At 37.1% G+C, this 27,843-nt stretch overlaps 2 protein-coding genes across 6 annotated transcripts in view; one reads left to right on the top strand and one right to left on the bottom strand.

Annotated features, from left to right (window-relative positions):
• Positions 1-27,843, top strand: part of TEX12 (testis expressed 12) — a 38,007-nt gene that overhangs the window by 6,423 nt on the left and 3,741 nt on the right. Inside the window, exon 1 of one of the 4 annotated variants that reach the window (XM_082343612.1) lies at positions 25,950-26,289. The exons of 1 other annotated variant lie outside the window; for it this stretch is intronic. Coding sequence is in view for 2 of the 3 variants with exons in the window: in XM_082343609.1 (XP_082199735.1) it covers positions 26,304-26,344 (41 nt within the window). In the remaining variant the exon portion in view is untranslated. Of the gene's footprint in view, positions 1-25,949; positions 26,345-27,843 lie in introns of those variants that run through there. 2 more of the 4 variants (XM_082343610.1, XM_082343609.1) reach the window with 2 other exon arrangements.
• IL18 (interleukin 18) lies at positions 505-26,003 on the bottom strand. Of its 2 annotated transcripts, XM_082343601.1 has the most exons (6): positions 22,929-26,003; positions 9,210-9,293; positions 8,406-8,417; positions 4,102-4,236; positions 3,157-3,290; positions 505-749 (listed from the first exon to the last, which is right to left on the bottom strand). In XM_082343601.1, the coding sequence occupies exons 2-6, from the start codon at positions 9,283-9,285 to the stop codon at positions 528-530; spliced, it is 579 nt and encodes a 192-aa protein (XP_082199727.1). In that variant the 5' UTR covers positions 9,286-9,293; positions 22,929-26,003; the 3' UTR covers positions 505-527. The 2 variants fall into 2 exon arrangements, with proteins under 2 accessions (XP_082199727.1, XP_082199728.1); XM_082343602.1 differs by lacking the exons at positions 9,210-9,293; positions 22,929-26,003 and having other exon boundaries at positions 7,070-9,128.

Here is a 27,843-nt window from a genome sequence, read left to right as displayed (position 1 = left end):
TGCAACTTTATAGTAATTGAAAGCAATTTCCAGAAAATCATATGATTTCTCACAACATCTCTGTGAACTATATTGGGAGAGAGGTTGGAATAGTTTTTCAAACAAAAAGTAAAGGCAAAGGATGAGGTAATAGATTAAGACTACATGGTGAATCACTGTTTATAGCTTAAAATCTTTAAGGTTTTAATTATTTTCTTAAAAACTAGAAAATTCAAATATCAGTTTTATTCATCATTAGGACCAATAACCCAAAATATTCAAAACACTTCTATTGAATATAATCTATTTTCCCATTAACACTGTAGAATGTGTTTTCAAACTATGCATTCTTTTTACATTATACAAATATTTAATTCACCTGGACAAGAGGAAGTCAATTCAATTTCATGAAAGCTTATTATTCATTTCTCAGTAGTATTTTTTGAGATCATTATTCATTTTATTTCATCATTATAATTGTAGGTTCGAACTCATAACCCTTTTGAAACACAAAAACTCAGAAAGTTCAAACTATGCAATTTTAATATCTAGTTCTTGTTTTGAACAGTGAACATTACAGATTTATCTCCATTTTCATCCTTTTTTTTCAAAATGAGTTTGAAAAGGTCGTTCTCTTTTTTACAGGCTAGAAAGTATCCTTTGTACAATGAAGACTCAAATTGTATCTTATCATCATGTCCTGGAACACTTCTCTGAAAGAATATGATGTCATTTCCTTCATCATCAATATTATCAGGAGGACTCATTTCCTATAGAGAAAAAAAATTACTTAATTTTTTTAGGACATGATCAATATGAATACGTGCAGTTTATTTTGAAATATATTACTACACAGAACTAAAGAGGTTTATATTCTCAAGAGTTAAGGAAAACAATCTCTGATTATAGGAATACTGATCTCCTTTCCCTCTTAATTTCTAACCTTCCATTCTTCTTGTCCACTTTGGCTTTTCACACTATGGAATGCACATTCAGGTCCAGGCCTCTAGTTTTTCCCAATATACCCATCAGATGATTTCCTTCTCTCCTCTCCCATTAAGTGGAGTCCATATTTGCTTAAGATGAAGTAGAGTTCCAGCAAAGACCACAACCTTTTTAGGCTAATGTCAGTTCCTGTCTTCTCCAGCCATTCACAGCTAAAGACATTGATGACCTCCACCATAGGCCTAGGGTAGCTCCAGTTTGTGAACCAACTGTGAGAGAGGCAGGAAGTGGCAGTAATCTCAGCTGCTTCCTTCAGTGGAGCCTAGAACTGAAACTGGCTATAAGTAGACCCATTACTTGTTCTAGGGCTTAGTTAGCAGCTTTTGGTGCTTCCCTGCCAAGCATTCCAGTTCCATAGTAGTCCTGAGTTTCTATCCTGAAAGTAGTCTGTCTCTTGGCTGGACCTTGCCCTGGGAGGCCAGATGGTGATTCCTATATCTCAGCTGCAGAGTAGGGATTTCCTAAGAATGGCTAGATCACTTGAAACTATAATCCTGCTAACCAGAATCCTGCTAATCCACCTAACTGACAGTACTGCCTGCACTTTTCCTATTTTTGCAACATGCCTACTTTCAGGATGGACTAGAAAATGTGAGGACCACCTCAGGTTCTTTCCATGTTAATCCCAGAACCAGTAGAAAATTTGAACTTAATTTTGACCCTCTGGTAGCAAAGATCTTCATGATCCTAAGGACTGACAGAGAGACCTTCAGACCCAAAATAGCATCCCAGCATCCTCCTTAGATGCCTGAAAGAACCTTTTTTTTTCCCCCAAACTTCTCAATCAATTATAGAATTTATAGCCATAACTCTTGACCTTTGTCCTCTATCAACAAGTGTGAGTCTTGAATTAATGAGAGGATAAATTAGTTCTCCCATTCTATTATTTGCCAAGCACTTTTCCCATCTTCTTGACACTCTCCCCAGTCTCTCAATAAGAATCCACTTATATATAGATCAGTCTCTCAATAAGAATCCACTTATATATTTTCCCAGTTTCTGACTCTGTCTCTGCAGCTGAATTAGTTTTCCTCTATCCCACATGGCTTGAGCTTGGCCATCTCCCTCTTTCCCTTCTGATTTTGTTGCTAAGTAACAACATGCTTAATCCTCTCCACCCTGCCTGTCCACCTCCAGGCTTCTAACGCCATTACAATAACTGAGCTTCCTAGCTGTCAGTTCAGGGAGCAGGGACTCCAAATTGTCACCTGAAGGGGTGGTACTCTGCTTGGAAGGGGATGGCTAAGGGATTTGTTTGGAGGCTCTATTTGTTACAGACACACTGATCTTATCTGCATTATATTTTCCAGTGGCTTTTTCCTCCCTCCCAAGTTGCCCCTTGGCATGTCTACGAAAGTCATACTCTAACTTTCAGTGGGAACTGGGTGATCTTTATTGCGGTTCTTTATTGGCAAATCCCCACTCAGAAAGTTTTCAAGACATGGGATTCACCTTTGAAACACTGCCAATTTGTGAGCATACCCTGCCTGCTCTCATTGGGAGGAAAGTTTTCTGGGTCAACCCATATCTATAGTTAATGGTTGTTTATCTAATAATAATGGGAAAAAAAGAGAAAAATAATGATGGAGGATAGAGAAAAAAGCAGTGGTCAGAAATAATTTATACCTGGCTTTGAGATACATTATACCATTGCTTTTACAACAGATCCTATTAATTTTGTTCACTTAGATTAACATTAAAAATAACATACATCAACTGAAAGCTGAAGGTTGTAGCTACGACTTAGGCTAAGAAGTAGGAACAAAACAATTAGGGATTAAAATATTATCATCATAATTTACAAAGTAGAGGGTTTACAGAAGAACGATTAACTTCATTCTGTGTAGCAAGACTTATTCTGGAAAGTCACATGCAGTTCTTAAACATGATAATTTATATATATATATATTCTGTATTATTATTTATCTATAGATTGATTATTCAGAAGACCTAGGTTATGAAACAAGTGTTGATCCCCTTCCTCCCTATGGCAGGCTCAGAAAAACCATGATGTTACTATAGTAGGTTAAAGAGCTTGACAGTTTTTAGTAACTGTCTATTTTAATGGTTCTCTACTTCTTGCTATTCTTATTCTAGATAAAAGGTTGGACTGGGGATATTTTGGTTTTCTAATTTTGCACATAAATATAACTAAAACAAATTAAGTCTTACCTTAAAGGAAATAATTTTGTTCTTACAGGAGAGAGTAGAAATTTTCTTACAGTGCACAGAGATGGTTACTGCCAGACCTCTAGTGAGGCTGTCTTTATACATACATATGATAAATATGGTCTGGGGTGCATTATCTAAAATAAACATTCACAAATGAGAACACTAGTTAGAAGAATTTTTGCAAATAAGCATTTAGGGAAATTAGCCAAAGGACAATCCTTAATAGGCCCATTACCAATCCCACACTCTGAGATTCAGCCATGTAGCAGAAGGAGACTATACACAGTGACACACATATTCTTTAAAACACATTTAAATATGTATTATAATACAAATGCAGCAACTTTTAAAGTGTTTTAGAGATATTCTGAATTCTAAAAGATTGTCTTTAGCTTTTAAACGCCAAATAGAATATTAAAGCTCTATCTGTTAAGGTAAAAATTCAGCATTTTTCAAGAGTGCATCATTCACTTTTTCAACTCTGCCTAAACTCTGATATTTGAAATTCATTCCTTGGAAGGCACAGTAAAGTTATTCATTTTCTAAGGCACTCTAAATTTCTGGTGGAAGACAGACTTATTTGAAGTGCTTGTATATTTATATTTAATTTTGACTTCTGAAAATGTTATCAGCAATTTCAGCTATAACCAGCAGTATTAAGGATCCAACTCAATGGAGAGCATATACAGTTAATGCAATTACAGTGAAGGGATGGTGATCCAAATGTAGGCTCAAAGATCATGACCCCAGCACTATCTTTATTGTATCAATTTTTCAGCCCAACTAAAAATTATGGATACCCTATAAAGTTTCTTGTAAGTGAAATTATTACTACCATGACTTTTCATGTAAGCATTAGGTCTATCACAGAAAATGTAGGCAGTAAATGGAATGGGAAGAAGTAGCTTGTCATTTCCATGTTTACAAATGTATATAAAAAAATACCTGAACAGTCAGAATCAGGCATATCCTCAAAGACGGGTTGACTTCCCTGGTTAATGAAGAGAACTTGGTCGTTCAAATTTCGTATGACTGAGAACTTAGGTTCAAGCTTGCCAAAGTAATCTGATTCCAGGTCTTCTACAATGCACATGAAATCTCATTTAAAAAATAATCTTTTTTTTCTAAATTTACAAATAGGCATATTATATATTCCAGTTTTCAGTAACAATCACAATCTTCTGTTATAGAAGCTAAGGTAAAGTTGCAGTGTTTTTTAACCCACTTCCAGGGGCATACCTTGATTCTTGTTATCACTCAGAACCACTCTACTATTGAAATCTTAAATTCAAATATCCTACCTTTGACCACAATCTCCTATCCTTTTAGTTTTTTTATACTTTTCTTCCACTTTACTGAGGCTTCCTGATTCTTACATTTTCTTCCTATAACCTCTCCCTGTCTTCCCTTTCTTCTCTATGCAGCCTGGACCTCATGGTTCATCATTTTATCTACCCTTTTGCCAGTATCTTAAATCCCAAACTCATTTGTCTTTCTACTACAAAACTCTAAACCTGGCTGCTGAGTGTGCTGCTGGTAAACAATCATACAAATGTGCAAATTGGTGCCATAACAAACACATCGATTGTCAATACTTCTTTTCCAGTTCAGCATTCTCTTCCATAGTCCATAGCTTCAATTCCAAGCCTTCTTCATTTTCCTCAGGGTCTCTGCATCATCACCTCTGCTTTCACTTTCAGCAAATGATTTCCTGCTACTCCACTTACAAACTTAACTATGGCATCACCTGTTATTTTCTCTACCCTCTTGTCCCAAGGGAAATGTGAAAAAGGTGCCTCTTCTGCTACCTAAGGTTAACCCCATTTGTGCTCTGCATGTACTTTCAATGAAACCTTGATTTATCAATTATTCCCTCTCTTCCATCAACTCAGCAATTCTACTTCCTGGATTTTATCCTAAGGAACATTAGAGAAATGTGTAAATATTTCTCTACAAGAATGCTTCTGGGAACACTTTAATAATAAAAACAAACTGGAAACAACTTAAATGTCCATCAATTGGGAATTGATCAAGTAAATTTTGATATGCCCTTACTATGAATTATCATGAATTTAATATAATTGTAATTATTCATTGCCATGGAAAGATGGAAAGATGTCCATGTGTATTAAACTAGAAAAAGAAGCTTAGGTATAGTATTTTATATATATATAACATCAAAATGATAGCAATGAATATTTTGGGTTTTTTTCATATTTTAGTTTCTCATTTTCTTATCTTCATTGCCTGAATTATTTATAATAAACAAATTATTTTTATAATCAGAAAAACATAAGGCTTTTTATTTTGAGATTTAAAACACCTCCATCAACAGAATCCCACTTTATAGCTAGTATTGTTTCCCTCCTCCTTTTAATAGCCAAGCTTCTGGCAAGAATTGTATGTATCATTTCCTTACTTTCCATTCACCCTTCTACTCATTGCAAGCTTCTCCTCACTGGCTCCATTTCTCCATCAAATTGTTTTCACCGAGATCACCAAAATCCCTGTTGCTAAATGTAATAGATACTTTCTGGCTCTTTTCAAGGCTACAAAATTCAACACAGTGCCTATTATCTCTGTCTTGAAATGCCCTCCTGGGATTCTGTGGCATTCTCTGTTTTTCTTCTTCCTCTTTGGTTGCTCTGTTCTTTATTAGCTTCTCTTTCTACTGAATCCTTTAAATGTAGGTACTCCTCAGAGTTTAGTCCTTGGCTTTTACTTCCTCACGCTACACATTTCCTCTGATTTGTCATGTTATTCTTATAGCTTCAGATGTAATTTCTATTGTATATATGTCTCCCACATCCGTATATCCAGCCCCAAATTTTCTCCTGAGTTTAGAACCACATGTCCAAGAATCTACTGGACATCTCCATTAGGATGTCCCACAGATATCATCATTCATCATCAATAAATTCATCATCTATCTTCCTCTTTGCCCTGCAAACCTCTCTACCCTGCTCTTCCTCTTGCGTTTCTTATTTCACTGAATGGTACAAATTGCCTACGTGAAAAAACATAGGCATCAGCTTTTCTGTCTTTCTTTCCATTCCCTTCCAAATCCATGTCCTGTTGATTCTTCCAAGTTTTTCTAAAATCCATTCACAGCTCTTCAATGGCACCCCACTGTGCCTACCTTAATTCATGTCGCCATCATTTCTTATAGGGACTACAATAATAGCTTCTTAGTTGGCATTCCCCTCCCCTCTTTTTCTGCCCCCACAGCAATTCTTTATATGGAAGCCAGAAGGAATTAAAATTCAATTTTAATTAAAGTTAACATTCAGAGATACGATCATGTTATCTTTGAATTTTAATGAATGACACTGCCACCCAGAATAAAGATTATATTTTTCATATTTTCCTTGCAGTTGGTGCCATATGACTAAATTCTGGTCAATGGAGTATGAGTGGACTTGATGTTTACAACTTCTAAATAGAGCTTTTAAAAGGAGTGGGCCTGTCTTCCTCTTATTTTGAACACCTTCTTGCTAGCTGGGATGTGGACCCAGGAAGTGTAATGATGATTTTCAAGTATGTAAATGATTTCAACAACTAGGAAAGATGGAATAGAAGAAGACAGAAGAAACTTTAGATTCCAACATCATCAGGCTGCATCCAGCCATACTAATACTGAACTGCCTACTTGGATTCGTATTTGAGAGAAATATTTTCTATCTTATTCAGTTACTGTATTTTTGGATCTCTTTGTTACAGCAAACTAATCTGTATTCTAGATCATACATATTGTGCTTAATGAATCCCCATTACCCCAAAGATAAGGTCCAAATTCCATATCTTGGAATAACAGAACCTTCTTGATCTGCACCCTATTTATCATTCTTCTCTCATCATTTTCCTACTCTTACTCTACTCCCATTCTGAATTACTCTTAATTCCTCATACATACCATGCTTTCTTTCATATCTTGATCTTTGCATGTGTTCTTCTCTCTGCATAGAATACCTTCTCTTGGCTAACCCCTATTTACTCTTCAATTCTGTTCCTCTTTCAAAATGCCCTCCCAGAGTCTACTGGACTAAATTAGGTGCCCTTCTATGTGCTCCCATAGCATCTGTGCCTTCATAACACTTAACATACCACATTCCATTTGCCTCCCTAATGTGCCTGCTTCTCCCTATAGGAACTGTGTTTTGCTCACAATTGTTTTGTAGGGCCTAACATAGTGCCAGAGATACAGATGCCAATATTTATTGAATCAAATAAATGGGAGTAGGGCAAATTTTAAGAAACATGAGGAGCTATATGACAATGACATTTCAATAAGTCTGGAAAAGAAACTGGAAGGAATAGTATTTTTCAAAAGTTCCTGTTGTATATTTCCAGTCCAGTAAGGATCACCTTAAGAATGGAGAAAGTGCTTTTTAAGTATGAGAAACTAATGACCTTTAATAATCTGGGGGTCCATGAGAGCAGCGGTCCCCAACCTTTTTGGCACCAGGGACCGGTTTCTGAAAGACAATTTTTCCATGGACTGGGGCCGTGGTTTGGGTGGCGGGATGGTTCAGGCGGTAATGCGAGTGATGGAGAGCAGCAGGTGATGCTTCGCTCCCTCACCCTCTGCTCACCTCCTGCTGTGCGGCTGGGTTCCTAACAGGCCGCGAACCGGTACTGGTACTGGTCCACGGCCCAGGGGTTGGGGACCCCTGCGTTAGAGGATCATAGGCTTTACATGCGTATGACCCTCCCTGAATGCCAACAGGACAAGGAATGGGTACATTTACCTAGGAAGAGAATGACTCAACCTAATAGTTCTGTTTGCTCTACTTTCCCCCATCTCCTCTACTTCCAGAATTCTCTGAACCCTGGGAGCCTCCCAGGCTTCTTTTCAGAGCACTTCTGAGAGGGAAGGTTGAAGAAGGAAGATGTTCCTGATTTTGGACAACAATTCTCATGCTTCAACCCCTTTTCCTATGTACTCCAGAGAATCCATGACTTTCTGCTAATCTCAGGATCTATGTAATTGGCAAGGTCTATTTTGTAGATTCTAATAGCTGAGAATTTCCTATGATGTAGAGAAGTGTATTTTCTTAGAAATTCCCTTATAGTCATCTTTATTCCAAGGCAGTGCTATTGAGTCCACATTCCTTTGAGGGAATATTAGCTTCTCAAATAGATCGGTACCAGTTTTTCAGCTGAGAATGGTGATATGGATGTGCTGGTGGGATACTTACTCAAGTAGCTATTTATTTTTACAAAGAAAGAGAAATAAATTTATACTTTACCATCATTTTCAGCTAAAGGGGAAAAAAGAGAAACAAAATATGTTAAATTCTATATTTCTACTCAATTTCCTCTCACCCTTCTCTTTTATTACTCTTTTCTGCCCCTCTGCATTCTTTAACCCCTATCTTACTGGTGATGGTTTTTGTTGGCCCCATAAAAATATAATATAATCATCCAAAAGGTCCCATAAAATGAAGCTAATTAGACTTAGTGTGATCTCAGGTATGTTAGATATAAAACCTAAATCTAGGGTTTATAAATTTAAATTTGTAGCCAAAAAGAAATTTTATAAAATGATAGATTTTACTCTTAAATTTATTGCTTCAATGGAAAGTCACCTAAGAGCTTTCTATGAAGCTTTCAAATGAAACCAAACTGCCCAAGGAAGCTTAATAATAAGAATCTGTTTTTATTTGTCAAATGTATTTACATAAAATGGTATAACTCACAGAACTCTAGATTTCAGATATGTATCTCTTACATAATTTGCCAGGTTGCTTTGGGAAATTGTATATCCAATTTTGTGGGATTTTCATGACGTGCACCTGCAGCCACCTTGTGAGTGGGCTATTACTAACTAAGTGCCAGGACATGTGGCAGGACAAGGTGCTGGGACCTTGGACATGTTATGGTTAATTTCTAGAGACCCAATATTTTTTTTTTTTTCCAGAGAAGTGTGTTGTTAGTGTTACAATGGAATTTGGTGACAAAAAACAAGTCACTTAATAGTTCACCTTACAACATCTTTTCTAGTTGAATACATTTATCTAAACCCTGTATTTGGTCTACGGTTTTGAACTTACCTACAAAGTAAAGTGTACTGTTAATAAATTTCATTTCCACAAAGCTGATGCAATTGTCTTCTGGTTCAGCAGCCATCTTTATTCCTAATGAAAGCAAAGAGTCATCTGTTAAAAGGTAGTGATTGCTCCTTTTACACAAAAGGAATCTTTTACCACTTACTGCCTTGTTCTACCTCCAATTTCAGAAATCCAGCATGCTGATGAACACTCTGGACATTTAATAAATGCCAGGAGTCTTCAGTTTATGAATGTACAACTTCAAATGTTCTTTTGCAAACCATTAGATATTTGGAATCTAGAAAGCATTTTCTCATTAAACAATGTTATAAAGGGTGGATAAGTGGTCCATTATTGAACTGAATTATTGTTCCAGTATTTTGGTGGAAATATACATATATTATCAGAATAAATATAGGATGCCAGAAACATACCTAATCCTGTCCTTTAAGTAGGGGCTGGTTCTATCTCTGTCTTACAACAAATGGGATCCTGTGAGTGAGATACTGAAGATTGTGACTTCATTGTCAAAGTGCTACAGGTGTGGCAATGATAAAAATGGTGTTTCTGACTGGGAGTGGGGGCTAGGTGGGAGGAGGCTGAAGGGCTCTGGCATCTGATGGCTCTCTTTCTCTCTGAGCAATAGCAGCTTTTGATCTGGAGTCTGGACTATACTATGCTTTTTGCACAAGTAATACATGAATACAATCTTCCTGTAAAACATCAAATAATATAGGATTTGAAAATGTTAAAAATTCTTTTTGCTCTTCTCCTTTGTGCCACCCCACCCAACCCCACTCCAATATGGCGTGTATCCTTCCAGACCTTTGTTTATGGAGCAGGGGTTCAAAATCTGGGAAATCTGTGAACTTGGATGGGGAAAAAATTACACAATTATTTTCACCAACCTCTTTTTTTTAAAAAAAATAAATTTATTGATTTATTTGTTTTTATTTTTGGCTGTGTTGGGTCTTTGTTCTGTGCGCAGGCTTTCTCCAGTTGCAGCGAGTGGTGTGCAGGCTTCTCATTGCCATGGCCTCTCTTGTTGCAGAGCACGGGCTCTAGAGCACAGGCTCAGTAGTCGTGGCACACGGGCCCAGTTGCTCCGCGGCATGTGGGAATCTTCCCGGGCCAGGGATCAAACCCGTGTCCCCTGCATTGGCAGGCAGATTCCCACCCAGTGCGCCACCAGGGAAGCCCTTTTCACCAACTTCTAACTGAAATTTAACAGTTCCTTCCATTATGGTGTAGGAAACAAACCACACTATTATTCACAGTACCTGTGACTATCATTAATAGACATACATATTTCTTACTGTATTGTAATTGTTGCAGAGATCTTGAAATATGGTTTAAACTCATTACTACTTTGAAATATATGGAAGTTATTAGTCCCAACAGGACATCTTGTTGTTAATGTGTTAATAAAGATGCACATATATACCTTATCAAAATTTGTTAAAATTTTTTTGATAACCCTTTAATTACAAAGGGTTTCCTTTCTCATTCTAAGTATTTAATTTTATGCATATAAAAGCATGATTCTGAGATGGGGTCCACAGACTTCACCAGATTGTCCATGAGGGTCCATGCCACAGAAATGATTAAGAAATTCTACTCTAGAGTTCAGAAGTCCCTTGGTTTTCTGAGGACAGTTTTATGGTTGGTGCTCCAAGGAAGGTGGTTGGGTCACAGTTGTCAATTGGTATATATGGGGGTGTTCATACGTCTACACTTAGAGGTTGAGAAATGACTCAAATGTTTTCTAGCATAGTTTGCTGAGGCCAAACGTATACAGAGGAAGCAGGAAATTAAAACCCAGTTGAAAACATTTAATCCAAATTAAGCTAACACAAAATAAATGTTGATGGCTACTTTTTGTTTTGTTTTTTATACTTTTTATTATGGAAAATTCGTATACATTGTGAAATGATCACCACAATAAATCTAGTTACCATCTGTCACTGTACAGCTACAAAAATCTTTTTTTTTATTGTGATGAGAACTTCTAAGACAACTTATTAGTAACTTTCAAATTTGCAATACAATATTATTGACTATAGTCTACATGCTGTACTTTACATCCCATAACTTATTTTATAACTTGAAGTTTGTACCTCTTGATCCCCTTTACTCATTTTGCCCGCCCCATCCCCCTCCCCTCTGTTGACCACTAATCTGTTTTCTATGAGCTCTATTTTATTTTGTTTTGTTTGTTCATTTGATTCCACATATAAGTGAAATCATGTAGTATTTATCTCCACATATAAGTGAAATCATGTAGTATTTATCTCTCTGTCTGATTGGTTTCACTTAGCATAACACTTTCAAGGTGCATTCATGTTGTTGCAAGATTTCATTATTTTTATGAATGGTAGTCCATTATGTATACCATATCTTCTTTATCCATTCATCCATTGATGGACACTTACGTTGTTTCCATATTTGGGCTATTGTGAATAATCCTGCAATGAACACAGGGGTGAATACATCTTTTTGAATTAGTGTTTTTTGTTTTCTTCAGATAAATATGCAGAAGTAGAATTGCTAAATCATATGGTAGTTCTATTTTTAATTTTTTGAGGAGATTCCATACTGTCTTCCATAGTGTCTGCACAGATTTACATTTCCATCAACAGTGCACAAGAGTTCCCTTTTTTCCACATCTTCGCCAACACTTGTCATTTCTTGTTCTTTTGATAATAGCCATTCTGACAGATGTGAGATGATAAGTGATTGTGGTTTTGATTTGCATTTCTCTGATGGTTAGTGATGTTGAGCATCTTTTTTATGTACATGTTGGCTATCTGTATGTCTTCTTTGGAAAAATGTCTATTCAGATCTTCCGACCATTTTAAAAAATATTTTTAAAAATTTTATATATTTATTTTTGGCTGCATTGGATCTTTGTTGCTGCACGTGGGCTTTCTCCAGTTGCGGCGAGTGGGGGCTACGGGCTTCTCGTAGCAGTGGCTTCTCTTGCTGCGGAGCACGGGATCTACGTGCGTGGGCTTCAGTAGTCGTGGCATGTGGGCTCAGTAGTTGTGGCTCACGGGCTCTAGAGTGCAGGCTCAGTAGTTGTGGTGCATGGGCTTAGTTGCTCCGTGGCATGTGGGATCTTCTCAGACCAGGGCTCGAACCTGTGTCCCCTGCATTGGCAGGTGGATTCTTAACCACTGTGCCACCAGGGAAGCCCCTTCTGACCAATTTTAAAGTCAGGTTTTTTGTGGTTGTTGTTGTTATTGAGTTGTGTGAGTTCTTTATATATTTTGAATATTAATCCCTTATTGGATATGATTTGCAAATATCTTCTCCCATTCAGTAGGCTGCCTTTTTATTTTGTTGATGGTTTCTTCATTGTGCAGAAGCTTTTTTGTTTGATATAGTCTCATTTGTTTAGTTATGCTTTGGTTGCCATTGCCTTTGGAGTCAGAGCCAAATATATATATATATATTGCTAGACTGATGTCAAGGAGATGTCTGCCTATGTTTTCTTCTCAGAGTTTTATGGTTTCTGGTCTTACATTCAAGTCTTTAATCCACTTTGAGTTAATTTTTCTGTATGGTGTAAAATAGTTGGCCAGTTTCATTCTTCTGCATGTGGCTGTCCAGTTTTCCCAATACACTTTATTGAAGAGACTGTCCTTTCCCATTATATATTCTTGCCTCCTTTTTCATAGATTAATTGGTCATATACGTGTGGGTTTATTTCTGGGCTCTCTGTTTTGTTCCATTGATCTATGTGTTTGTTTTTGTGCTAATACCATACTGTTTTGATTAATATAGCTTTGTAATATAGTTTGAAATCAGGGAGTGTAATGCCTCCAACTTTGTTCTTCTTTCTCAAGATTGCTTTGGTTATTTGGAATCTCTTGTGGTTCCATACAAATTTTAGGATTTATTGTTCTATGTCTGTGAAAAATGCCATTGAAGTTTTGATAGGGATTACATTGAATATGTATATTGCTTTGGGTAATACGGACATTTTAATCATATTAATTCTTCTAATTCGTGAGCATGGAATATCTTTCTATTTATTTGTGTCTTCTTCAGTTTCTTTCATCAATGTCTTATAGTTTTCAGCATACAGATCTTTCAACTCCTTGGTTAAATTTATTCCTAGATATTTTATTCTTTTTGATGCAATTGTAAATGGGATTGTCTTCTTAATTTCTCTTTCTTATACTTTGTTGTTAGTGTATAAAAATGCAACAGATGTTTGTATATTGATATTGTACTCTGCAGTTTTACTGTATTCATTTATTCTAACAGTTTTGTTTTTGGAGTCTTAGGGTTTTCTATATATAAAATCATGTTTTCTGCAAATAGTGACAGTTCTACTTCTTCCTTTCCAATTTGGATGTCTTTTATTTCTTTTTCCTAATGAATTGCCCTAGCTAGGAATTCCCATACTGTGTTGAATAAAACTGGCAATAGGCGGTATTCTTGTCTTGTTCCTGATCTTAAACAAAAAGGTTTCAGCTTTTTGCTGTTGAGTATGATGTTAGCTGTGGGCTTGTCATACATGACCTTTATTATGTTGAGGTACACTCTCTCTATACCCACTTTGTTGAGGGTTTTTATTATGAATGGGTGTTGAATTTTGTCAAAGACTTTTTTAAATTTATTGAGATGATCATATGATTTTTATCCTTTATTTTGTTAATCTAGTGTATCACATTGACTTGTGGATGTTTAACCATCTTTGCATTCCTGGAATAAATCCCACTTGATCATGGTGTATGATCCTGCTAACGTACTGTTGAATTCAGTTTACTAATATTTTGTTGAGGACTTTTCATCTATTTTCATGAGGGATGTTAGTCCGTAATTTTCTTTTTTTGTGGTTTCCTTGTCTGATTTTGGTATCAAGGTAAAGCTAGCCTTGTAAAATGAGTTTGGGAGCATTCACTTCTCTTCAGTTTTTTGGAAGAGTTTGAAAAGGATTGGTATTAATCTTCTTTGAATGTTTGGTAGAATTCATTAGTGAAGACTCCTGTCCTGGAATTTTTTTGTTGGAAGTTTTTTGATAACTGATTCAATTCAGTCTTGGAAGACTGTGTGTTTCTAGAAATTATCCATTTCTTTTAGGTTGTCTGATTAGTTGCTGTATAATTGTTTATAGTAGTTTTTTATGATACTTTGTATTTCTTTGAATCAGTTGTAATTTCTCCTCCTTCATTTCTGATCTTTTTTGTTTGAGCTCTTTGTCTTTTCCTCTTGTCTACTTAAAGGTTTGTCAATTTTGCTTATCTTTTCAAAGAACCAGATCCTAGTTTCCTTGATCTTTTCTATTGTCATTTTAGTTTGTATTTCATTTGTTTCAGCTCTGATTTTTATTATTTCCTTCCTTCTACTGACTTTGGGCTTAATTTGTTCTTTTTTAATTTCCTTTAGGTATAAAGTTAGATTGTTTACTTGCGATTTTTCTTGTTCCTTGAGGTAGGCCTGTATCACTATAAACTTCCCTCTTAGAACTGCTTTTGTGCATCCCATAAGTTTTGGCATGTTAATTTTCCATTTTCACTTGTCTCAAGATAATTTTTTAATTTCTCTTTTGATTTGTTCATTGACCCATTGGTTGTTCAGTAGAATGTTGTTTAATCTCCACATATTTGTGATCTTTCCAGTTTTCTTAATAATTGATTTCTAGTTTCAAACCATTGTGGTGAGAAAAGATGCTTGATATGATTTTCATTTTAAATTTATGAGACTTGTTTTATGGCCTAACATATTGTCTATCTTGGAGAATGTTCCACATGAACTAGAGTGCACTTGAGAAGAATGTGTATTCTGCTGCTTTTGGCTGGAATGTTCTGTATATATCTATTAAGTCTATTGGACTAATGTGTCATTTAAAGATATTTCCTTATTGATTTTCTGTGTGGATGATCTATCCATTGATGTAAGTGAGATATTAAAATCCCTTACTCTTACTGTTTTACTGTTAATTTCTCCCTTTAAGACCATTAATATTTGATTTATATATTTAGGTGCTCCTATTTTGTGTGCATAGATCTTTATAAATGTTATATCTTCTGGCCGGGTTGACCACTTTATCATTGTGTAATGATCATCCTTGTCTTTTATTACAGTCTTCGTTTTAAAGTCTATTTTGTCTGATATAAATATAGCTACTCCAGCTTTCTTTTGGTTTCCATTTTCATGAAATATCTTTTCCCATCCTTTCACTTTTAATCTGTATGTGTACTTACATCTGAAATGAGTCTCTTGTAGGCAGCATATAGATGGTTCTTATATTTTTATCCATTCAGCCACTCTCTGTCTTTTGATTGGAGAATTTAGTTCCTTTACATTTAAAGTAATTATTGATAGGTATGTACTTGTTGCCATTTTGTTAATAGTTTTCATTTCTCTTTGTTTTATCATTCCTCTTTGTTTCTTCTTTTCTTTCTTCCCTTATTGTTTGATGACTATCTATAGGGTTATGCTTAGATTCCTTGCTCATTTTTTTGGTATGTATCTACTATAGGTTTTTGCTTGGTGTTTACCATGAGGGCCACATGTAACAGTTTATATATAAAAGAGTATATTTTAAGTTGATAAGAAGTTAAGACTGAATGCATTATAAAACTACATTTTTACTTCCTCCCCAAACGTTTTATGTTTTGATGTCATATTTTACATCTTTTTACTTTCTGTATCTCTTAACTAGTTATTGTGTAGTTATTTTTTATTACTTTTGTCTTTTAATCTTTATACTAATGTTATTAATCTACTACCTTTATTATATATTTACCTTTATCAGTGAGATTTTTACTTTCATATGTTTCTTGTTCCTAATTAGTGCACTTTCTTTTCAGCTTAAAAAAGTCCCTTTAACGTTTCTTGTAAGGCTGGTTTAGTGGGGATGACCTCCTTTAGCTTTTGTTTATTTGCAAAGCGCTTTATCTTTTTTCCAGTTCTGAATGATAGCCTTTCCAGGTAGAGTATTCTTGGTTGGAAGTTTCTTTCTTTCAGCACTTTGAATATATCATGCCACTCTTTTCTGGCCTGCAAAGATTCTGCTGAGAAATCTGCTGATACTCTTATGGGGCTTCTTTGGATATAACAAATGATTTCTCTTGCTGCTTTCAAGATTCTCTCTTTAATTTTTGATATTTTAATTATAACGTGTCTTGGTGTCTTTAGATTCATCTTTTTTTGGAACTCCCTGGACTTCCTGGATCTGGATGTCTGATTCATTCCCCAGGTTAGGGTAGTTTTCAGCTATTATTTCTTCAAGTAAGTTTTCTGCCCCCTTTTCTCTCTTCTCCTTCTGGGAACCCAGTAATGTGAATGCAATTCTGCTTGATGTTTGTCCCATTGGTCCCTTAAGCTATCTTCACTTTTTAAAATTTGTTTTTCTTTTTGCTGTGTTAGGGTGAGTTCCACTGCCTTGTATTCCAGATCACTGATTCTTTCTTTGCTTCATCTAGTCTGCTGTTGAACCCCTCTAGTGTATTTTTCAGTTCAGTTGTTGTATTCTTCAGCTCTGTGACTTCTGTTTGGTACTTTCTTATTTATCCTATCTCTTTGTTGAAGTTCTTACTGTGTTTATCCATTCTTCTCCTGAGTTCAATGAGCATCTTTATGACCATTACTTTACAATCTTTATCAGGTAAGTTAGTTATCTCCTTTGCATTAAGATTTTCTTCTGGGGTTTTATCTTATTAATTCCTTTGGAACATAATCTTCTCATTCCTCATTTTCCTTGACTCTCTGTGTTTGTTTTTATGTATTAGGCAAAACAGCTATCTCTCCTAGTCTTGAAGGAATGGCCTTGTATAGAGATGAAACTTACTGTTTAACCTTGCCCTAGTTCTTGGTTGTCACTCAACCTTTGTGATTGTCTATGCAGCCTGATTTATTCTTGATAGGTCCCAAGTGCTGAGGGTGTGCCAAGACCTGTGAGTATTCCAGAGGGGGAGACCTCAGTCAGCCCCTAGTTTCAGGTTGATTAGAAGCCAGAACTTCAGGCAGCAGCTTTTAAGATATGCAAATATATATTGCCCTGTGGGACTGCAATTGTGAGCTCTGTTAGCCTCCAGACCTGGTCATCTGAAGGTGTCTCTTTGACTACAGTTGCAAAAATCGGGGCTCCAGTAGAGTGTGTGAGCTCCTTTCTGGTAGGTGCTGGTGAACTGTAGCAAAGGCGAAAGAGAGTGCAGAGATGGTTCCCCCAGCCTGTGTTCCTTGAGAGCACTTCTATAGCCTCTAGATGAGTGGTAAACCTGAAGTGTGCCCTTCAGGCTGAAGCTCCAGGACAAGTCATCAGTCCTTTTTCACAGGGAGACTGGAGGTACAGTCTGCTGTCTGTGCAGTACCCTGAGGGTGGTAGCCTTCGGAGAACTCCCTGATTGTTTTAGATTCATGGGACCCAGAAATGCAATCCCTCCAGCCACCAGAGCTAGGAGCTGGAGGAGCATCCCTCATGTGGGCTGTGCACACCTGCCTCACCTTGGCAGGGCCACAAGAGCAGTGTGGGGGTGTGGTGTGCCCAGTGGTATTAGCAGGTTACAGGGAGAGTGCAAAGATAGCACCCACCAGTGCCGGTGCTAGCAAGATAGAGGGAAAATGCAAAAACAGCGCCTGCCAATGCCTCCATCCAGGTGGAGAGAGTCCCAAAAGGCTCCCGCATCTCCCTCAGATGCTTTAAGATTAGCAAATGAATCTCCTTCACATATGGTCTGGGTGCTTTTCAGACTGCTACTTTTGTGATGGGTCCTGTGGTGAGTGAGTCAGCACACAAGCCCTTTAAGAGTGGAATCTCTGTTTCCTACAGCCTTATGGTTCTCCTGGATGTAAACTCTATTGATTTTCAAAGCCAGATGTATTGGGGGCTCATCTGTTTGGTGCAGTTCCCAAGGGCTATGGTGCCTGATGTGGGGCACTGACCTCTCACTCCTCAGCTAGTAGCTCTGTTTTGTGATATCAATCCTGATTGTGGGTTGCTGCACCATAGGTGTGGTTTTTGGTGAGACCATGTCTCTCCCTCTCCTACCCATCTGGATGTGGCTCTTTTTTTTTTTTTTTTTGGAGGAGGTTTCAGCTAGTTTTTAGGTCTTTTTCAGAGGGAATGATCCATATGTAGCTGTAGATCTGCTGTCTGTGGCAGGAGGTGAGTTCAAGATCTTCTGAGGGCACCATCTTGAACCAACTCTCTATTTTCCCCTGCTAGAATGTAAGTTCCATAAGAGAAAGAACCTCTGTTAGGTTCAGTTTTGTATTCCAAGTACCTAGAATGGTGCCTGGTACATAGCAGACATCTGATAAATGTTTGCTGAATGAATGAATAAATGAAAAAATATCTAAAATTATAATAGTAATAAATGTTAAAAAATAATACCACAATAAGCTATTATGTCTCAAGAACTTCTGAGATATTTAAAGAATAGCTGAGCTTACATTATACTGACATGAAAGCAGATATTTCTACCAGGTATACAAGACACTTCCGTGTGGCAATAGTGTCAACAGTTCACAACTCACTTGGCCTACCAGCTTTGAAATTGTCATTCTAGATAAACTATTTAATTTGGAGCTCACATATTTCATTTTGCCTATAACGTGAGACTATTATTTTTATATTAAATTAGTTTCATTCTGCCTAGTTCAATTCAGATAAAATGTAACTTGCAGTGTAGTTGTTTGCCAAAAGCTTGTAAAGGAGAGTCAGATTATAAAGTCCTTGTTTAAGTAGGCTAAAGAGTTTGAACTTTTTTTCTGAAAGTACTGACTTACTTTCAGTAGGAGAAAGACATGGTCAAATTTATGTTTCAAAAACCTCACTCTGGAAAAAACAAACAAACAAACAAAAAAAAAAACCCTCACTCTGGCAGCTGTAGAGAATGGATTTGATGGGATAAAGTTGGACAGAGGCCAGAAAACAACCGCAGAAGCAATTTTAACAGTTAAGAGTTGATGAGGCTACAAACTAAGGCAGTGGCTGTGGGGATGATTCAAGAGAGCTTAAACAGCAGGATTTTTTAGCTGACTGGTTGTGGGTCAAATGGAAGAAGGAGGAACTGAGGATGACTTCAAAGTTTCTGGCTTGGGCAATTTGTTGAGTGGTTACCTCATTAAGAAAACAGAGAATGAAAGACAGGCTTGAGTGGAAAATAGTTCAGTTTTGCAAATCTAAGAGATATCACAGAAGTCAAAAAACAAAGGAACTTCAAGAAGGAGTTGCTTGGAGTCTGAAGCTGCAGTCCATAATTTAGATACAAGCTTAAACTTGTTCATTGAATTTGGCAATTAGGAAGTTTTGCTATCAGTAGAACAGTTTAGGGAAAGTGGAGGAACGGAAGGCAGGTGGACAAAGATCTAGGACAGAATGGGATGAAAAAGAAAAGTAAAGACAGTGAATATAAACTATTCTTTCAGGAAGTTTAGCTATAAAGTAAAGAGAGAGGGTGGCGGTTACTGGGGGATATATAACTTGCAAATTTCAATTTCTGGCTCCAGATCCACAGTTCCAACTGTAAGATATACTAATGAATTACTTTCTAAAGTATGTCCAAATAACCTGTCCCAAACTGAAACCTGGGAGTCCTTCTCAACTCTTTTGTCTAACCTTCTCCTGTTTCAAAAATACTGTAGATTATAACGCAGAAATGTGTCTAGAATTTGGTATCTCCTCTCCATCTCCACCAGCACTATTTTAAATCTAGGCCTTGTCACTTCTTGTATTTTCTATTTAATATTCCTCTACTTGGTTTTCTTGCTTTCAGATTCTCACTCACTCCATGCTGTACCCATTTATTCCCCCTGCTAGGCCAGAACTTCCCCTCCCTTTTGTGCCTGCCAAACCCTTCTTCACCCTTTATCCTTTAAAGTCACAGCTCAAACATGTCCTCTAGGAAAACTTCCCTGACTCCTCCATTCCTAGCTAATCATTCTCTCCTCAGTGCCCACATCCCCCTCCCCGCATTCATGCTTCTAAAATACCTCTTATTACCCTTAATTAAGATTACAAATAGGTGTGCCCGACTTCCATCTGAGTTTCTCTTAAACAATGAGTTGTCTTCTGTTTTTTCAATCTTTAACACCTGGAAAGAGCTTATACAGAGTAGGAGCTCAATAAATGTTAAATAAATGTTTGCTATGATAAGCCTTGTCGCCATGACAACAGTGTGTAAAGGGAATGGCAGAAATTTTTTTCTGTCTTAAAACTTAAACTCCATCTGAAAGCCAGTGAGAAAGGGAAAGAATATGAGGGAAGTCTGAAAACAGATTTTTAAAAATAGAATAATTTCTCTAATATTCTTCCTCTTTTTTCTTTTCCTAGTAGTTTCTTTACTTTCTCTTTTATTTCATGTGAGTGTTTATTTTGAATTCTCTATTTTCTTAGCACTCTTTTTGTTAGATCTCAATACATTTATGATTACAAGTATTGTGTTCCTCTTCCTCTCCTCTCCCCTAATTTTCCTCTTTTCCTTTCTTATCCATGTTCCTTTGCTTTCTTAACTCTAATCTGTGAAAATTATAGTCCCCATTGGATAAAAATGTTTTGAATATTTCATCTAAGATTCTGAGATTATTGACTTGAAAAAAAAAGTTATAAACCACCCCAGATAGATCCTCCCAGGAGTAAGCAGCGATAATTGATTCTTTGCAACAACAAAAAGTTTCAGTTATACAAGCCTTGGAAACTAGCCAGAGGCTAGTGAACAGTAGAAAATCATGATGGAGATTAAACCACATGTGTTCCAATCTTTTCTGGGGCAAGTCATTTAATTCTGAGGGTCTCAGTTTCCTCATTTAGACAAGAGAGAGTTGCATGGTCAATATTTAAGTTTTTTTCCAGCTCCAGCATTCTGTAATTCTAGATTCTAGTTAAGGCTGCAAAGAGAGAACTATTTATATGCGGCAAATGCCCTAGTAACCACTTCCTCATAATTCTAAAACAACACATATTGACGGAATATTTATTATATAACCAGCTTTGCTAAGCCACTGGGAGTTTAAAAGCATACTATTAGATTAAAAGTAAAAATGTCTTGAACTTGAAAAGCAATAATGATTATGTTTATCTTTGCTGTGGAATTCTAATTCTGTGGAATAGGTATGGGATGAAATGAGGAAGCATGTTACCCAATTAATTCACTAAAATCAGGCAGGAAATCATCTCTACAGCAACAAGATCAAAATCTAAATTTTCAGTTCTATAAGTCATTTCGTCCTTCAAAATTTTGCCATCTTACGAAGGTAAGTATGTGGGCGTGGTAGAGGTGGGGGTGGAAGAAGACTCAGGTAAAAATTTAGGTAAATAGTTAAAGATAAAAGGTGTACATAATCAATTGCTAAATACAGACTCAAAGCAAGAAGCCAAAATAGAACCGCTGGAATGGCCTTGTGGGAAAAGGAGAATTGAATTTAATACTGATTGCTTGACTGAATAGATGGAGGAGAACATGGAAGAGCATTTATGTGATAATTAACACAAAATTATGGTGGGGGGTGGACTGAAAGGAGGTATTTTTTTACTGTAGTGGAACAATTCTGCTGTCTTGCAGTAAACACAAGGTAGGGTGGGGTTAGATTATGGAGGGCTTGGGAACTCACATAGAAGTGTTTGTATTTAATCTCACAGGCAATAGGAAAGCAGATTACTGAGCTGGCAAGGGTATTATGAAAAAAGATTAGAGACAGGCTATGAAACTATAAGAATTCATGTAAGAATTCATAATATTCATGTAGGGATATTATGAACAAGCCAGATTTAAAAAGATATTTTGAAGAAAGATTTAATAGAACTTGAAATAGCTAGATATAGGCAAAAAGAAGAGTTTAAGAGTGTCCTAATTTTTGTTATTTATACTTTCAAATGGAGATATTTACTCAGCCCTTCCTTCATGTGAAATAAAATTCTCCTGGGGAATGCTATAATATTGCCCAACGTAGGCCAGCCTAAGGGTGCTGATGCAGATTCCATCAAGATTATCAACCTTTTGCAATTTTTTTGTTTGCTTTTAAAATAAGTGATTCAGAGTTGAGACTCCCTTTAAATAGAAGCTTATTTATTTTAACACTCTAAAGCAGTGATTCTCAGGGGTTTACGAGGTCAAAGCGATTTTCATAATAATTCTAAGATGTAATTTGTCATTTTCACTCTCATTTTCTCATGAGTGTACAATAAAGTTTACCAGGGGCTACATTTTGAGTGATATTGCATAAACTGAATGCAGAAGCAGATGAGAATGCAGCTGTCTTCTACTAAGCCAGATATTACAGAGATTTGTAAAAATAAAAACAATGTCACTCTTCATAGTAGTTTTTTTGTAATATATAGTTATCCGTAATTTAAAATGTTATTTATGCTAACATGTTATGTGCTTACTGTTATCTTAAAATAAATTAATAGGTCACTATTTTTTACATTTCTCAGCTTTAATTTCTAATACAGCAAATGACAGTACTACAGTAAAAAACCTAGAGAAACAAAAATTCTTCAGGATCCTCAATAATTTTTAGGAGTATAAAGAGGTCACAAGACCAAGAAGTTTGAGAACATTTCCTCTGAAGTGATACTCTCCAAGGTTGGCTAAAAGAGAGAAAAAGATTTTCCTCTGACTATGCTATGTTCCTTATGTTGTTACTGACTAGTCGCCCGTCATGGTGATGTCAGAGAAGTTACCTCTCAATCGCTTTTCTAGCTTATTTATTTACCTCTAATTGCCATGCCTGGGTTTCTAAATAACGAGTAATGATATTTCTTACCTGTGCTCAATAATTTCCTAGGAGAGGACGTTATCTGAAAGGTTTGAAGTCCCTTTCTTTTCCCGATAGAAGGCAGCCCTTCAGCAGCCGAAGCAGCCAGCCAGGAATGTGGAAAGCTTTGGGTAGCAGAACTCCCCGCTGCTTGTCCGGATCCAACAGCCGTCTGGGGGAGGAGGGTGCCTAGCCCTTGGGAGAAAGGAGGAAGAAGGTGGAGGGAGGAGACTCTTCTGGCACGCCTCAGACCCGCCTTAAACGTGGGCTCTTTCCCAGGGCAATGGAACCTGAAATACAGTGTCAGAGAATACGGGAATTTCTTTTAATGTAAAATCACGGTTTTAATGAAATCATTTCTTCTGTTGCAGTTCTGGCCCTTCAAAGCTTGTACCTCTTTCCGAAATACATCCAAACATTTAAAAAAAAAAAAAAAAAGCACCTGCTTGGTCAATTAGAAGCATCTTTTCTCGCATTAATCTTTCTATTTTGAGACTTTCTACTCAGACTTCAGCACATTTTTTTCCTCATCTAACACTGCTGAATAATCAGCCCTACAAGATAATGCCTATAATGTAATCACACCACCGAAAATGAAACTCTGAAAGAACAGAGCGTTACTATCACAGCTTTGAAAGTAACTAGAAGAAACAAAGTTTCTTAGACAGTTTTCTCTTGAACATGTGCTAAACTGTATTACCTTGCTAGCAAGGGAATTAACAAGGCGATTTTTGTTTGTTTTTGCTTTTTTGCCAGTACAGAGACTGTATGGAAACAGAGGGGTTCTAGAGTTAGGAAACAAAATGCTTATATAAGCAGCTAGTTGAGGTGCTTTTGTTGTTGTTATTTGCTTGTTTTTGTTTTTAACAAGATAGAGTTTTCATTTCATAAGGTCATAAAACATCATGTCCACAGCAGTGATTACAAAGAAAGTCTAAGATAGGATGGTTGAAGGTGCTTGGTGCAGTGACTATCACAAGAAAACAAAAAGCACATTTAAGAAGTGCAGGAACTAGAAAACGCACGTGCGTGGCAATGAAGACCCAACGCAGCCAAAGATAAATAAATAAATAAATAAGTAAATTTATATATATAAAAAAAGTGTATGATAAGACTATACACGTGAGTGAAACTGAAATGATAAGTTTTTATCCTCTGTGTTGTCCAATTGGGCCAATTAACACAAAAGCATTAAGTAAACTGTGATTTAAATAAGCAGAACACTAAGCAAGTTAATTTTAAATGGTCCATTGCCAATTATTTCTCTCCAGCTATAAAGATATATAATGCATAATTCACCCATTTCTTACTTTTGGGACAAACATTTTTTCCTTTGACATAGAGCAACCCAAATGTCTCTGTGTCCTACCTACTTCACAGGGTTGTTTGTGAAGATTAAATGAGATGATGACAGCTCTTTGAATATTTTATTTTTTTGTGAGATCCTAGATAAGAGCATATATATTTTTTTAACATCTTTATTGGAGTATAATTGCTTTACAGTGGTGTGTTAGTGTCTGCTTTATAACAAAGTGAGTCAGCTATACATATACATATATCCCCATATCCCCTCCCTCTGTGTCTCCCTCCCACCCTCCCTATCCCACCCCTCTAGGTGGTCACAAACCACCTAGCTGATCTCCCTGTGCTATGCTGCTGCTTCCCACTAGCTATCTATTTTACGTTTGGTAGTGTATATATGTCTATGCCACTCTCTCACTTTGTCCCAGGTTACACTTCCTCCTCCCTGTGTCCTCATTCTTTGAATATTCTAAAGCACCAGACAACCATAACCCTGTGTGCCCTCTCACTTATTCTCACTCATGTAGCTTATACAATGGAGAAAAGATTTAAAAAATGTTTATGCTGTTCTCTTAATCTGATGTAAACATTTATGTATTAGGTGGAATCATTTTTTCCTGGAAATATTTTAACAACTAGATAACTACCTGTTTAGATATCATACAATGTGAAGGCTGGGAGAGGAATTAGGTCAGTATTTCTCAGACTTTTGGATTTGATGGACCATTAAGAATAATAACAACAATAATGACAATAATGAAGAAGAGATAAACACTGAGTGGATAACTTTACATTTTATCAAGTAAGGACATTAAAAATGTAAAAAATTTTATATTTTTTGTTTCTTGAGAGGACACGTTAACATCAAAAATTTTATGACATAGTAACAGAATAAAAGAATCTTTTAAAGTGAGTACATTAACTTTAGGAAAAACTCATTACTTTTCCCTTCATTTTATCACAAATAGGGAACATTTCAATACAGATTGGAATCAGTCCTCAGATAGTGATTAGAATCCTTTAAAGACTATCAATAACTGCACCATAATCACTAGTCTAGCTTTATTAAATGACTTACATTTCACAATAATGCCAACTCAAGTTAAACCGAGTACTTTTTTCCTAGGAGTTTACTTGAAACAATTGGCTTTTCCACAAACCAATAAACAAACATACACACAATACTTAACGTCTTGACAACTAACATTTAAATAAGCCAAAGGGGAAAAAACAATAATATGTATGTGTTAAACATAATTTGATAAGGTGTAAGATTGTGGACCTGGAATTTATGGGAAGTGTTATTGACCTTTGCTTTATGAGGTGATATGCTTTTTATTTTCTTCCACAACTAACGGAGCATTAAGTGTGGAACGTCTATCTTTCAAGTTGCAGGTCAAAGTCACCACATTAAAGCTCCCCATAAGGCTAAACTTCAAATACGTGAGCCTCGTGTGTTACAAAATTTTTTTTTCAAAGTTGCCAATGAAGTTGATTAGTTATTGACACATCAAGAAGGGAATTTTCTCAACCGGTGTGATTCCGGAAGTTTGGTTGCACCAAAGAGAAAGAGGCGAAGGAACTGAGGTTCTGGATACAAAGTGTCGGCTTGAGGGCCAGGGGAACTCAGGTTTAAACCATTGCTGCAGACCCACCACCTGGGACAGGATGTAACTTTTACTTGGAAAGTGGTGGTGGTGTGCTACTATTTCGTGTTCCTTTTTTGAGGTTCCAAGAGGCTGGGACACACCCGGCCTTCCTCTGGCAGTTCTTCCTTGGTCTTTCTTGAGAAACCAGTCTCAGATCTCTCCCTTCTTCCCCAGACACTCACTCGGAGGTGGCGAGTTCTGTTTCACGGAGACTCCAAAACGCGAGGCAAGGCGGGAAAAATCCCCCTCTCCTCGGCAGCGCGGGAGGCGGGGCAGGCGCCTCACGTAATCTGCGCGCTGCACGCTGGGAAAACCGCCTCCCCGAGCCTGCGCACTCGCGCGCACGCCGGGCTTTCTCGTTCCGTGCTTTGGCTGACGAGGAAGCTCCCGACGCCGCCGAGCCATAGACTGCTCCTGGGGTGGGGCTGCGCGGATGAGCGCCCATGAGAGTGTGACAGGGTGTGAAGCAAGGCAGTGAGAGAGGGTGGACGCTTACCCGCAGGGTCTCTAGTGGGGCTGAAACGCTAGTGGGGAGGAAAGGAGGGGCGCGGCGGGAAGTGAGAAGCAAGATGGGTGGGATGGCCTGGGAGGCCGAGATGGCGGTGGGAGGAAAGAGAAGGTGAGGAGAAAACGGTTGCACAAGGCCTGGCGGTAGTGCTTGGTAATGACGAAGGCACCAACGCCTCAGATTGCACAGCCGGGGTCAGTGGCTGTGAATGGTATTTGTCACAGGTGGAGGCCCAGCCTCTAGACCAGGCCTTGATTCAGCTGAGGGCCTAAACTCTGACAGAAAAATTAATCTGTTTTTACAGAAGCAGAATTACCTAATTAGATTTTGACTTGACATACATGCATGTTCTTTTACTGTGAGAGAGGCGAGACGAGGTGTAAAAGGAAAAGGGAAGAGAAAAAGAGGAAGGGAGACGAGAACCGCTGTCGTGGTTGCTTCTCTGAAACATTCTCAAACTTCCCAAGGCAGAGGGAGAACTGTGCATGTGTAGTATTTTCTAGGTATTACCGTTATAGCGCTTAAATTTACATACTAGAAAGGTACTGACAGGAATGTAGAAGCGCTATATGGAATTTACTAAACAGACATCTTTATTATTTGTTGTTGCTGCCTTTCTGTCATATATATGAATATTATACATGACTAAGCAGACAGATTCATTACAGTTTTCCAGGTCAGCATAGTTTCTCAAAAAGTAAGCAAAGCAAATGATAACTTGAGTGTAGACAGAGATCCTCATCCGTTAGGGTGTAGAGACTATACCATTCTAGGTTTCAACATTTTTCAGGTTTAAACGTAATCTTTCAGACTCCCAGGAAAATTATCTTAAGAATTTATGGGAAAGTAATTTAAAAGTAAAATTTGATGCCGTATGAAGGTAAGATAGGACAGTGGAAACAGAAGTCTCTTTTAGACTAGAAGAGATCTTGGTTCTAGTCTGGCCCAATTTTACATGTTTGAATTTGATCAACTATCTATCTCTGCCTCTGTTTTCACATCTGTAAAATTGAGATTGAATTAGATGAACTGTAAGATTTGTTTCAACATTAAGATTTTGTGAAGGCAGAAAAATCTTGAATGAATCCTGAGACAAGGCAGAAAGTGCCAAAGAGACAGGCTTGGCTGACTGTATATAGAGGGAGTAGAAGGAAATCATGGGGATGGTAGGCTGGCCCAGGTGATGTAGGACTTTGGATGCTCTACTATAGAATTTGAACTTATTCTGGAGCAATGAATGGTCAAGGGAAGGTTTTTTGAGTTAAGGGAATGCAGTAATCAGAGTTTTGAAAGACTGCCCAAACAGCAGTTGGTAGAATGAAACAGAGAAGGGAGAATTTGAGTAGGTTAGGTAAGTGACAAATAATGAGAGCCCAAACTAACAGTGGCAGGAGGAGTGGAAAGAAAGGGAAGGATTCAAGAAAGCAGCAGCATGAGTTTGTACCTAAAATTGACATTGCTCTAA

Source organism: Balaenoptera borealis, assembly GCF_965194805.1.
Source record: "Balaenoptera borealis genome assembly, chromosome: 11".
Lineage (NCBI taxonomy): Eukaryota > Metazoa > Chordata > Mammalia > Artiodactyla > Balaenopteridae > Balaenoptera > Balaenoptera borealis.
This window is presented reverse-complemented; position numbering and strand designations above follow the sequence as displayed.

Bases quoted from the DNA above. Each gene is read 5' to 3' on its own strand.
- IL18 (XM_082343601.1), bottom strand. From the start codon at position 9,285: ATGGCTGCTGAACCAGAAGACAATTGCATCAGCTTTGTGGAAATGAAA. The intron at 3,291-4,101 runs GTATTTTTTTAT...TGTTTATTTTAG, and splicing joins GCCTGATTCTGACTGTTCAG to ATAATGCACCCCAGACCATA. The intron at 750-3,156 runs GTAAGACTTAAT...TTTTCTCTATAG, and splicing joins ACAAAATTATTTCCTTTAAG to GAAATGAGTCCTCCTGATAA.